The sequence below is a fragment of the Anoplopoma fimbria genome, chromosome 10 (assembly GCF_027596085.1).
Source record: "Anoplopoma fimbria isolate UVic2021 breed Golden Eagle Sablefish chromosome 10, Afim_UVic_2022, whole genome shotgun sequence".
Classification (NCBI taxonomy): domain Eukaryota; kingdom Metazoa; phylum Chordata; class Actinopteri; order Perciformes; family Anoplopomatidae; genus Anoplopoma; species Anoplopoma fimbria.
Window position 1 is genome coordinate 15945877 of NC_072458.1, and position 12710 is coordinate 15958586.

General features: G+C 39.5%; 1 protein-coding gene across 4 annotated transcripts; it reads right to left on the bottom strand.

Moving 5' to 3' along the window:
* Positions 1-905: 905 nt before the first annotated feature.
* On the bottom strand, positions 906-12710 carry stx12 (syntaxin 12). Of its 4 annotated transcripts, none has more exons than XM_054606328.1 (10): positions 12594-12704; positions 11901-12023; positions 10301-10370; positions 6677-6776; positions 5894-6031; positions 5680-5723; positions 4633-4738; positions 4425-4497; positions 1641-1723; positions 906-1557 (listed from the first exon to the last, which is right to left on the bottom strand). In XM_054606328.1, the coding sequence occupies exons 2-10, from the start codon at positions 11998-12000 to the stop codon at positions 1459-1461; spliced, it is 813 nt and encodes a 270-aa protein (XP_054462303.1). In that variant the 5' UTR covers positions 12001-12023; positions 12594-12704; the 3' UTR covers positions 906-1458. The 4 variants fall into 4 exon arrangements, 3 of the variants coding, with proteins under 3 accessions (XP_054462303.1, XP_054462304.1, XP_054462305.1); XM_054606329.1 differs by having other exon boundaries at positions 12590-12704; XM_054606330.1 differs by lacking the exon at positions 12594-12704 and adding an exon at positions 12386-12510.

A 12710-nucleotide genomic window follows, 5' to 3' on the forward strand; every position in this document is an offset into this window, starting at 1 on the left:
TACTGAATAGGGGGACAACTGAATTGATTTCAGTGTTGTAGGAAAAATAGATAGAGCTTTTTATAACTTCAGGGTGGATGAAAACAAACAAATATAATCTAACAAGGAAGTAGACCAAATTACAATAACTTAACCCCTTAAGTAAAATAACAAAAGTGTTCACTAAAGTTGCAACCCCTATGAGCTCAAGAAGAAAGAAAGTCATCAGCATAGTGTATACATGTGATGTGAGGATACGTGTGGCTGGTTAGGAGAGTAGGCCGAAGGAGAGGCAGTGTCAGAGCATAAAGTGGAGGAGACAAAGGCATGGACGAGCTTCTCTGCATCAGGGGTGAGTGATTTTGGCCCTGAGATAAAGCTGTCTTAAGGTGATGTGGGTGTCATTGGTGATTTTAACACCGAGGTTGGGACGGATGTGGAAAGGGATGTTTTGGCCAGAGAAGGTGATATTGGTGATGGTGGGGGAGCGGAGCTGATGTGGCGTGCCAACAAGGATGGCTTCCGTTTTATATCCACAGTTCAGCCCACACTGACTGTTGTTTATTTTAAGTCATATAGAAAAAAGGAATTTTTGTTTTAATGTGTACTGAAGAAAAACATTCATCTACTATCACACGATTACAGATTTTTGTTTTGTACCATGTGTGACTGCTAGTGCGACAGCCCTTATATACTTAATCAAGTTACATACATGTTACAAATATTTCCTTTTAGTTTAAAGTGTGTGTGCGTGCGTGTGTATAACATGAATCTGCCAGTCCTAATGTTTCCAGATCTTAGCATTTACTTTGATCAGACTGACAGAATTGACTGCAAGAATGTTTACGAACAAAATTGTACTCCAAGCAGTTTAGACATTCCAGCCCAAATTCTGACATAAAACTGATCACATCCAGGAGAGCTAAAGCGTTTAAGACATTTATTATGCATACAGGTAAGACTTATAGAAATCAAATTAAAAAGGTTTTCTTCGAAGACTGGACTTTCACTTTTTTATCTCATAATGTACTTAGCAGAAGATATCACAGCACTTTGTTATATTTACAGACATGGATTAGATTCATACAGGTAATCTGTAATACATTTTTTTAAAGCGTCTTAAAACAGTTAATAATTTTACTTTAACAAGTCATGTGTCTTTTTTTTTATTTTGCCTGTTCTGAAATCATTCCAATAACATGTTTTCATTTTGAAATACAGTGACAGCTATTGTTAGTGCAGTAAACAAGACAAGACATCACCTCAGTCCTTCATCTCACTTTAAATAGGATTTTACAAAAATAGGCTTGATCAGTTCAGATGAGGAGGTTTTCCACACTGACCATCCCACTGCATAGCTCCAATCTGCTGACCTTGGTTTAGCCTCTACTTGTTCTTCTCGTGATTCCAAGCAGGTACTTGCAGGTGGGATGGGCAGAGTAAAATATAGTAGTGACACATCGGTTGTGCGGAGTCAACTCACTTGCCAGCAGCAGCTTGCCAGATAATGATGCCAAGTATGACGAGTACAATGGAACAAACCATAGCAAGAATACACATCTTCTTCCGGGACTTTTGCTGTGATAGAAAAGCAGAGAGAGAAGGGTTACTGGCAGGGACTTCACTGAATGACAGCACTTAGATAAAGGCTGCAGACTCACCTGGTAGTAGGCGGCTCTCTGGAGCTGCTCTGTTCCTCGTTCTACATGAACCTCAGCATTCTCCACATTTGCCTCAATGCTATCTGCAGGGCAGAACATACAGCAAGTCAGCTGGGAGTTATGAAATAACATACTTAGGCTTTATTCACACCAAAATCAGGTGATTAACACGGTTTTGCGGCGGTGTGGAAGTTTCACTCGGACGGCCAATCGATCACCAAAATATCTTAGTGGCCACCACATTTCTCGAAAAGTTATTGAAACTTTATTCATAGTTTTCAGTCACGTGACATGCGCAGCGACCTGGAGGGCCAACATGGCGGTTAGGACTGGACTCTCCATGAGGACCCTCCTGTTTCAATCCACAAATGTTTGAATTACCTCTCAATTTAAGAAAAACAAAGATATCAGATCAAAGCACTTGCGATCTATAGACATCGCCTGTCGCCGTATTTCAGTCACTTAAATCCGCCACGTCCCTGCCAGAGCTCAACTTCAGTGATGTTTACATCCATCTTGTGGATAAAAACTCACCTTACTGTCGCCAGAATGAAAGCGTACAATAGTTTTTACAACTGCTATTTTAGCAACATCATATGATACCACTAAACGAACTGAAGGCAAGGCCTGTTTCTGTGGGGAGCCTGTCCTGTATAATGACGACGGACCGGAGTAAATCTGTAAAAGACGGTACATTCACAATAGTTGTTTAAAGATTGACGCCACACATTATAAAATATAAAGCTGTAAATAAAACGACTGTATGCAGGAGACAGTTTAACAAAAGGGTTCCGGGACAGCGGATGTCGCATGTGTACAGACTGTAAAGCCCTCTGAGGCAAATTTGTAAGTTGTGATTCTGGGCTATACAAAACAAACTGAATTGAATTGAACAAAAGAAAAAAAAAAAAAACTGCACACAGTTTATGTATGAGGTTTATTCAACACAGGACGCATACTTTCTGACATATCTACATGCATATTTTCAGCAGATATGATAGCTTATTACCTTCTTCTCATGACCAATACTGATAAGATAAACAAATTTTACATTCTTGTATTTAAAAAAAAAAAAAAAAGTAGAAATAACCTGTAGCTTCTGCACACCTGAGAGTAGAAAGGCTCAGATGCAGTGAGCAAAGATGGATGATTTAATATTCCAAGGCTCCAACTGAATCAAACCTAACTGACATCATTGTCGATTCTTTTTTAGATTAATCAATTAATTTTTTAGTCTATAACATGTAAGAAATGATGTCGATGTCTTTCTCTTTATCCTCTTATTGGTTGCTGTGTGAGAGGAGACGGATGGATCCCAGTTAGGGGACCACAGGTCGTCAGATTTAACACCTGAAAAGATAAAAGATAGTTTATGTCCAACAAGTTAAAAAAAGTCAGTTAAATGTGTAATATAATTTCTGATACCTGTTAAAACCTCTCTCCCTTAATACAACTGCTGATAACACTTCAGACTGGTAGTTAACCATTACTATTACTTTTACTATATTACAACTTCAATTCCCCAAAAGTTGAGTTGCTGTGTAAATGAAAGAACAAAAGGTGTCTATTTTTACACAAAAATACATTCATCAGTCTGAGCATTAGCTCAACATTGTTTCTGTACTGTATTCAGTTGAAAATAGGTGCTAAAGGATTTGCAATCATTGCGTTGTGAGTTTATTTACGTCTAACAGATCATCCCAACTCTAGCTAACAGTTAATGTAGCTCATCAAAGCCACTGGAGTTGGTTGTCTTGGGTTAAGAAAGCAAACCATGTCAGAACAATTACGTAAAGACATAACTTATGCTAAAAATCCAACACTAAACATACTCAGTGTTTACTTGAGCTTACCTTTGATGAAGTGTTCGCTGAAAATACGTGTATTCTTTGACGGCTGCCGTTGTTCGCCCTCCATCGGGACGGAGGCACGTTTAATGGCACACATCCACAATGTCTTCCTTTATTGGACGGGATTCTGTAGATACAGGGCCCAGGTTTGTCTGCTCATCGGTTTTGCATCTGATAGCACAACAACTATCCCGTATTTTGACAAAACAGAAATCACTCGCGTCTTGAGCTGGTGGGCAGCGATGTTTTGCCCTCCAAGGGGGCGTTCCCTTAAGGACGTGACATCACATGAAAACAATGAATAGTCTTCTGACCACTCCCAGCCCTGTAGACTACATCAACACTCACCCATTCAAACATTCATAGCTGATGGCACAGCCTTTGGGAGAAATTGTGTTTTAGACAGGAGGAGCTGAGGATGGAAGCCCCGATCTTGTGATTAATGAACGACCTGCTGCACCACACTGGTTACCTTTTGAACACTAAAAAGGACCTATGTTTACATTTTGTTTGTGTGAATAATGAAGCAAAGGCTGAAGGAGGGAGGTCGCGTTTCACATCCAACAGTCACTGTTGATTTAATGATCATTCTCTAACCTTAAACAAGTACTTTCCTACACCAAACTACAGCAAACCTTAACCAATGTCATGGCCAATAAGAAAACAAACACCACTTCAATTTGAACTTTGCGGTCTGAGCATGCTCATAACTCTGTAGTTATTGAGGTTGCTTCCTGTTTATCCAATATTGGCATACCTGGAAGTGTGGTCAAATATCTTACAGATGATCTTTACACAGATCCAGCAGTGGATTCAGTCTCACTGCTGCTGGTGTGCTAATTTGAATATAGAAGAACTGGAGCAACTGTGATGTGCACTGTCCACTGGTGGTGTGTTTAGGAGCCCTGAGTATAACAACCCCAGTGCTACTCACCAATCATCTCTCCCTGATCGTGGATCATTACTGCCAGGTCCTTGAAGATCTGGTTTACATCCAAAATATCAGACTGAAACACACAAACAAACAGACAATCTAGAATCAGCTGTGGCAGGTACGTGTGTGGTATAAGAACATGAAAGTGGATTTTAGCAGAGGTCCTGGTATGGATGGATTCATATTAGAATAGTAAGCAGCTGCTGACCTCCAGTTGTCTGATGTTGGTTTCTCTCTCCTTGATAAGCTCCAGGTCCTCCTCTGTGATGGCCACCTCCTCTGTCTGGATGGCCATCTGACCCCAGTCCTCCTGGCTTTACACAAACAGGTAAACGTTTTGAAAAAAGCAAATTGGAATAATGTGTGTGAAGATAGACTCCTAAACTAAAGCTGAGCTTCCTCCTGCTCTGGTCATTGTATACTGGGTGATAATATTTCTTTTTGAATTTTCATTGAATTTTCTTTACCAATGTAGGAAACAACACCTTTAAAAACTGTGCAACATAGCCTCGAACTTTAACACCAGCAATCTCAGTCTACTGGCAAAAGTACTGGCATGTTTTTTGTATTGTATGAAAGATATGACATGCATACACATTGGTCTGTGTGATTGTTTTTACGTATGTATTAAATTATTTAGATCTTTCTCTTAAAATAATTCATGAATTGTATTTTCTTTCTTTATGAATTTTCCATGCCACATTAAAATGTAATCAGACCACAATAACAAAGTGACGATATGTATTCAAATTCAGTGTTGTCTAGCAGAGAACAAAGTAATGTCATTAGTTTTCATGAGGAGATTCGAGGAACCTTTTTTGAGATGGTAACACATCACATCAACAATCAAATGTCCAACAGCTGAGTTTGATTTGATTATTTTGACTTTCGATAGCTTTCATATTTTTGGTTGTCAAACACGTGTCTCTATTGTTGAAAAGTTCCATGTCAATGGTTTGACTTGGTTTTAGAAATAAAAAGGAAACCATGAGATTTGTGAGGGAAATGTCAACTACAATAGAAAACAGGAAATAAACAGTGAGGTTATTTATTTTTGTCCATTGCACACTGACCAAAGAAAGGGCCAACATTGTGCTGAATGGTTACATTTCTGTCTGTAGTTATTTATTCGATCATTTATTTCATAATGTCTTGATTTATTTAATTCATTTTGAAGACTTTGGGTGTCAATAGTACACCTTGCAAAGGGCCGCTGCCTGACAAGAGGAAACTCTGATGAATGACAGTCACTTACTTATCAAAAGAAACAAGCTTTTCATCCCGAGAACCGTCTTCAGTCTGTGGGAGAGGGAAAAATCCACTATTGCCAAAGTCAAGTTAGCAAAACACAGATTTACAAGTCATGGTCCACATGAATGTGACGTGTCATTACTCCTCTCATTAGTGCGGTAAGGAGAGTTCTTTAGCTTTCATCCTGTGGGGTGAAACCACCAGCAACTCCTACTTACTGATAGGCGGGATCCAGCTCTCGCTCTGGCAACTGACTCCTTCTCCTTCTCTGCTGCACGCCGCTGGATTGCTTGGAAGTTGTTGAGAGCTGCTGAGAAATCATTCATCAGCCTCTCCCTCTGGATCTTCTGCTGCCTCTGGACACGACACAGCAGAGGGAGACAGATTGTATGAAACCAGTTAGAAAAATATGAAACATTTTACCATAGCAATTAAATCAGACTCTTGGAGATGTTGTGGTGGAAATAAATCAGACCACTGACACATTTTAGTTTTTTGCCTTTCTATCAATCCATTATAACCTTGATTATGAAAAAATGTCTAATCAAACATGCAGTTGAAACTAAATCTATTATTTTAAGTATTACACCACCTGAGTCAACTCTAGAAAAAGACCAATAACAATTAAGGATCTTCAAAATTGCAACCAAGAAACAAATTGTGTTTTTGTGAAACTTGGTAAAAACCAGCACATTCATTTCAGAATTGGGAATGTTAGAAATGGACAGAATCAGGGATTCTTGTGATGCTTTCCACCTGAGCAGACGTCTCTTGCTACACGGCTATCCTCTGTGTCAGCCATGACGGTTTGGAACACTCCTTTAAGACATTGCCGACTGAGAACTTTTCATTGATGGACTTGGATGATGATCAACATGTTTTAAAGACACTGACTAACTTTGCTACCGATACCACAGTCACTTTGACTCCAGAAATACTCTTCACTGTATAATGTAGTGTATTATGATGTATTCTATCAAAAAATGTAGACTGATACTTACTTGCTCTGAGGGTGATGTGGGCAAAGGGATTGAGCCCAACTCTTTCAGGTGCTTGTTGGTTTCTTTTGCCAGTTGATTGGTATAATGTTGTATCTGCTGCCTATGGAAACAACCAGAGTTTTAAATGGCTCCAGACTACCAAAGATCACCCATCACCCTGCACAATGACTTAATCCTTATTAGTACATGTGGCAGCACACTGGAATTTAACCCTTGTGCCTTTTAACTTTTAAAAAGTTGCTCTGGTGTCCTTATCAGACAAAAATGTCTGCCCTTCCTTAATCTGCTTTGAATATATATTAATATACTTTTGCTACACAACAATAAACTGGACCATGTTTACACAAATATTCCTGGCTTATACAAAGCCCTCTCATGCCCCCACTTTGGACAATCAGATCATATTTCCATGCTCTTGCTGCCTTCTGACACCCAGCTGATTAAATTAAGTCAAACTATCGGAAAAAAACAGTGTAAGTGTGACAAAGGAAGCTACAGCTGTTCTACAGGACTGTTTTGAATGTACAGACTGGATTACTATAACAAAGTAAAATGATAACATTTAGAGTTCTTGATGGTTTACTGACTTCAGAACGTTGAAATGATTTTTGGGATGGTTACAAAAAATAAATAAATAGTCTGAAGACTTGTATACCAGCTATTATAAAACAACAAAGGGATCTGTATCTGCCAATCATCAATGATCGGTGATTAGTATCTGTAGCAAAACGTGATTAGGGATCTTTAAAAGTTATATTTGCTCAATTTTTTCTGTTGTTCTGATCCGATGATGTGTGATTCAATCTGTGACTTTGATCTGTGATACGATCCGAGCCGTGAGTTTATGATCTGTTGCACCACTACAGCTAACTGATGTCATTTCTGATATTTTCAACACATCAATGTCACAGGAGAGTGTTCCATTCTGCTTCAAAACAGACACCATCGTTCCTGTACCTAAAACGTCTGCAGTGTCCAGTCTTAATGAGACTTCCGTTCTGATGAGGTGCTTTGAGAAACTGGTTGTATAGCATCACTAACAACATACCAGCCAGCCTGGACCCTCACCAATTTGCATACAAGCCAACAGACCCGTAGAGGATGCCGTCTCCACTGCTCTCCAATCAGCCATCACTCATCTTGAAAATATCAACACCTACATCAGAATGTTGTTTGTTGATTTCAGCTCAGCATTCTACAAGAAACTGATTGGTAAACTCAGGACTCTGGCTTGAATTCCTCACTCTGTAAATGGTTATTTGACTGCCTCACAAACAGAGCACAGCACCTCCTCCACTCTAGTGTTGAACACCGGAGCCCCCCAGGGCTGTGTGCTTAGCCCCCTCCTGTTCACACTGTAAACCCATGACTGCGACCTCCACTCCTTGTGAAGTTTGCACATGCCACTACAGTCATCGTTTGGATTACAAACAACAATGAGACTTCATATAGAGAGGAAATCAATCTATAGAGTGGTACACAGAGAACAACCTACTGCTCAATGTCACTAAAACCAAGGAGATGAATGTTGTTTTAAAATAAAGGAGGCAAAGACACACACATTCCTGTCTATATCAATGGAGCTGAGGTGGAGCAAGTTTAAAGTTCCTGGAAATCAGCATCACAAACAACCTGACATGGTCCTCACACATCTCCATGCTAGTGAAGAAACCTCTTAAACAGCTGAATTTCTGAAGGAAACTCAAAACAGGCCCTATTATGCTATTTGCCAGGTGCATATTTTTATATCAAGTTACAGTTACAATATGTTTACATGCGTTAATGCTCATAATCCGCCTTGTTTTCCTCATCCTGGCTGTCCTGCAGCACCTCTTCTCACCCTCCCTCTGAAATGAACCACCAGACTTCAGAACAGCTCCTGTCCTCAGACTGAGAGTCCTTAACTCATCCTCCGCCATCCACATATCATATTATTTTGTGTTTTGTTATGTGTGTTTTTCTTATGTAGCAAAATGGGACTACAAATAGCATTTCGTTGCGCAATCTTGTAATACAATGATAATAAATGGACCTTGTAACCTAAAGGGTTTGTGTGCCTGTATTTTGGCTACAGAGTTTATTATAAACCTGTTAAAAGGACTGAGGTTTAACAACCGAAATGAGAAAAAAAACTCAGCAAAAACTCACAACCATGCCAAAAAGTATGCCATAAACACTAACATAGACAAAATTATCAAAAAATGATAAAAATATAACCGTTGCTTGTGAGGCACAAGGCTTAAGCTAGTTTTGACCAGCTTTCTGGATGACGATGTTGTGAGATTTAAAGATACCATCCCTGATACAGCGACCATAAAATGCACATGTCATTTTGGATAGTTTAGTGAGAGATTTGAGTTATATCTTTTTGACCATGTCCACACTACTACGTTTTCATTTAAAAACGCATACCTTTTGTTATGTTTACACTGAGCGTCCACACTAGGCTAGAGTTTTAGGGCACCGAAAACAAATAAGTTTGAAAACGCTCCCGACAACGGATAAATTTGAAAACGCCGGGTTTACCTCCAAGTGTAGACAGGCCAAAAGGGAGAATTTTGGAAACGATGACGTAGGCACCTGTGTTCGCTACTTGAATGGGTCTTAGAAGTCACGACGTGCCCTTCCCTGATTCGTCACGCCACAGAAAACAAACAGCCTTCTTTTTCAATTAACTACCAGGTTAATTCAACATGGATAACAAATTACAAGCATCGCTGACCTTGTTCTCTTTACCAGCAACTGTTCTGCCAAGAAATTCTGCATTTTATAATTCTACTACTGTCGACATGAGGAGGGAGGAAGCAAGCTGTTATTAGAGTGATTAGCAAGACGTGTCCAGGGGCCTTATCAGACCTACAGAGCAGACGTTTGGAGTCATGGTTTGCAGAGGAGGATGGACACAAAACCGAGGACTTTCCTTTTCTAATTAATGCTTATTTTGTTCTGCACAACTATTGTGGAGTCCTCAACAAAAGTATTTATGCTCTCCAGTGCAACAGGGACTTCAGCCACCAGCAGAGCTGTGACAACAGACAACAAAGCCGAGAGGAAACAAGTGAGAGACGTGTGTTAACCACATGTAATGACCCATCATCTCAACTTTGATTAGTAAGTGTTAATTTCAAAGTAAATTTGAAGTGTTTGTGTGAGAGAGATAGAGCAAGACCTGTAACTATATCTGAAAAATGTCACTAAATTTCCACAAAATTTGTCTGTTTGAGTTTATAGAGGAAGATTTTAGAGGAAGATCTTAAGTATCAAGCACTTCGTTTTATTATTATGGGGAGTATTATAAAACTCTGTTGTATTTTCTGTAACTAAGCAACCAATCTGCTTACTGTTTAGAACGGCATGCGCATGCCCAGTGTACGTGAACGGTCATGTGATATGCATTTGCATTGGTTAATGTTCGGACGGAAAACGGTGCTAAAACACTCCTGTGGATGGAATTCGTTTTAGTTTTGAAACACAATTTTAAAATGAAAACGTAGTAGTGTGGACATGGCCTTAGGAAGTCAAAGCTGTCCAGAACAGATTATGTGATGCGCCCAAAGTGACAAAGTGTGTCTGTGTGAGAGAGAAAACAATGTAGGAGTTACTAGAGATAAGGTGGCTACATACAGGCGATCCTGGAGTTCACTGGTGTCCTGACTGGTCCCCAGCTGGTTCACCATGCTCTTGATCTGAGCAGCTGGCAAGAGAACAAAACACAGGCATAAGTCTCAATCGTGTGTCGTCTGTGTATACAAATTCCACAACACACCTCAGTAAAGAAACGACACCTGAGCCCTGTTCCAGAAAGCAGGTTTAGGGAAAACTTGGAGATGAGGGAAAATCTGGGTTTTCAGTTCCGGAGAGAGAGTTGTGTTACCATGGTAACTGACTCTGTGAACCTAAGTTCACAGTTTCTCTGTCTCCTCGCTCTAACAGAGCTAGACCAATGTTTCATTTCCCCATGAGTCCGTCCGTATCGAAATTTACTGTGAGTGAGATTCTAAGAATTTGTTACATATTAGTTTGTTACTCAGGAAATCTAATTTCTGGACATCCTTTTTATAATTGGAAGGTTTTGTAAAATAAATATATAGAATAATGCTGTAACTCTGTGAACACAGTTGATGTCAGCTGTCACTGATGAAACATCATTTCTATAATATTGGAGATTATATGTTAATATACTGCTGAAAAAATAATAATTAATGTTGATGCATAAAAGTATTGTGAGATTTCTTTCCCTTATTTCATGGTATAGTTGGGATTTTTGGGACAAAGCATACAAAAACGATATTAATTTCCAAAACACTAAACACATTGAGATTATCTGTCGTTGCTGACATGTTGTATATTTAAGGGTAAAGGCAGAACAATAAATCAAGAGTGCCTTATCCTCTTGCTCGCACCAACATATACCCAAAGAGCTCAAGCTCATGTTACATCGCACCGTTTCTGTTTTGTTGGAAAAGACAATTATCATACTCTATGAAATTATTTTACTGGATAGGTTCAGGTATATCTTAAAACAATAGCAATATGCCCAAATTTGCATTGGAAGAGTTTAAGATAGGTTGGGTAATGTATTTTAGAAATCTTTTTTGTTAGGCTATATTTATTGAAATTCCCTGTGCATCCCTATAGCAATCAATAAATCAAATGTTAAGACAAAGAAAGGAACCTTAAACCCCGACATTACCACAGTCTTCCACAAGCTGGTAGTTTGACAGCTGTGAGTACTAACCAATATGTTGGTTGTTTCAAATGATCAATTATGTTCAAAATTATCCTTTGAGTGGCTTTGGAGGGACATATGAAGGGAAGGGCTGTCAGTGTTGCCCACATCACAGATTTCTCGCTAGATGTAGCGAATTTCATTGAAGACTTGGCAAACATTGGGCGGAGTTTCTCGGTTGGATACTTTTACAACCTAATGTACTATTACCGAACCAAACTTTAAGGGACTGTCTAAACCTGCGCTCAGCACCGCCGGAGGAGCTCTTTAACCTCATTTCATTAAAGCAGCGAAGTCACACACTCAGAGGGTTCCCCACACATGTTTTTGTGTCCTGATGATGAGTCCACCAGTGAAACCCTTTTCTTAGCTAACTCTGGAAGTTATAACAACCAATCCAAATAATAGGATCTATGCATATCCGGTATGTATACTTGTATAGACCTCACTGGAACTAATGATCATTTTCAGTTTATACGGCAGTGAAGCACTTACTGTTCTGTGTGATCTTCTGGATGTTGGAGCTACATGTCTGTATGAGGGCGTTGAAGTCCCGTGGGACAGGGCGGTAGCTCTCTGCTTTGCCGTATGACATGTCTGCCAGAGTGTGAACTTTGACTGCAAAAAAGAGGGAGAAAGTGTTTAGCAAGTTAGATGCCATCAAAAGATGTTCCTTAACAGTCACATTTGCTGTACTATTTGATTGTGCAAGACAATGATTGTGGGCCCAAGATTGGTCACCTGACACAGTCCATTTAAAAAGGTCTGGAATAACTTTGTTTTATTGACGAGAGAGATTAAGCTTGTCGACTGTTAGCTTGTAAACAAGTTAGCATGCCAAAGTCGAATCAAAAGAACATGTCACGTTAACGTTATGGCAAGTGATATGTGTTAAATCACAATGGGAACTTTATGTTGAAATGGCTTGTATAAGTACTATTTGTGATCTACATATTGAATTAGTTACCTCAACTGCCTACCTATTTTGCTCGGTTCATTACCCGCATTTACGGGAAGCTAGACGACAGTATGCTCAGCTGTTAGCTTTCAAGCTAACTGGCGCTAACTTGTCAGCTTTCAGCTGATAAACTACCTATCCTAAACCACGAAGCGTGTTCTCCAAGACTAAAAACTTACAGACAACAACACATAGTCAACAAGAGGAAATCGTTTACTGTAACTACTTGCTTATTTTGATGATACCCCTTCGTCCTGTCGTTAACAAACGGCCCTTCCTGATCCGTGACGTTTTTGCGTAACGTTATCACGTAACATCTTACGCTGTAAGAGCAGAGAGGGTTGCTT

Bases quoted from the DNA above. Each gene is read 5' to 3' on its own strand.
- stx12 (XM_054606328.1), bottom strand. From the start codon at position 12,000: ATGTCATACGGCAAAGCAGAGAGCTACCGCCCTGTCCCACGGGACTTC. The intron at 5,724-5,893 runs GTAAGTAGGAGT...CCTCTCCCACAG, and splicing joins GAGCTGGATCCCGCCTATCA to ACTGAAGACGGTTCTCGGGA. The intron at 4,739-5,679 runs GTAAGTGACTGT...GTTTGTGTAAAG, and splicing joins AAGCTTGTTTCTTTTGATAA to CCAGGAGGACTGGGGTCAGA.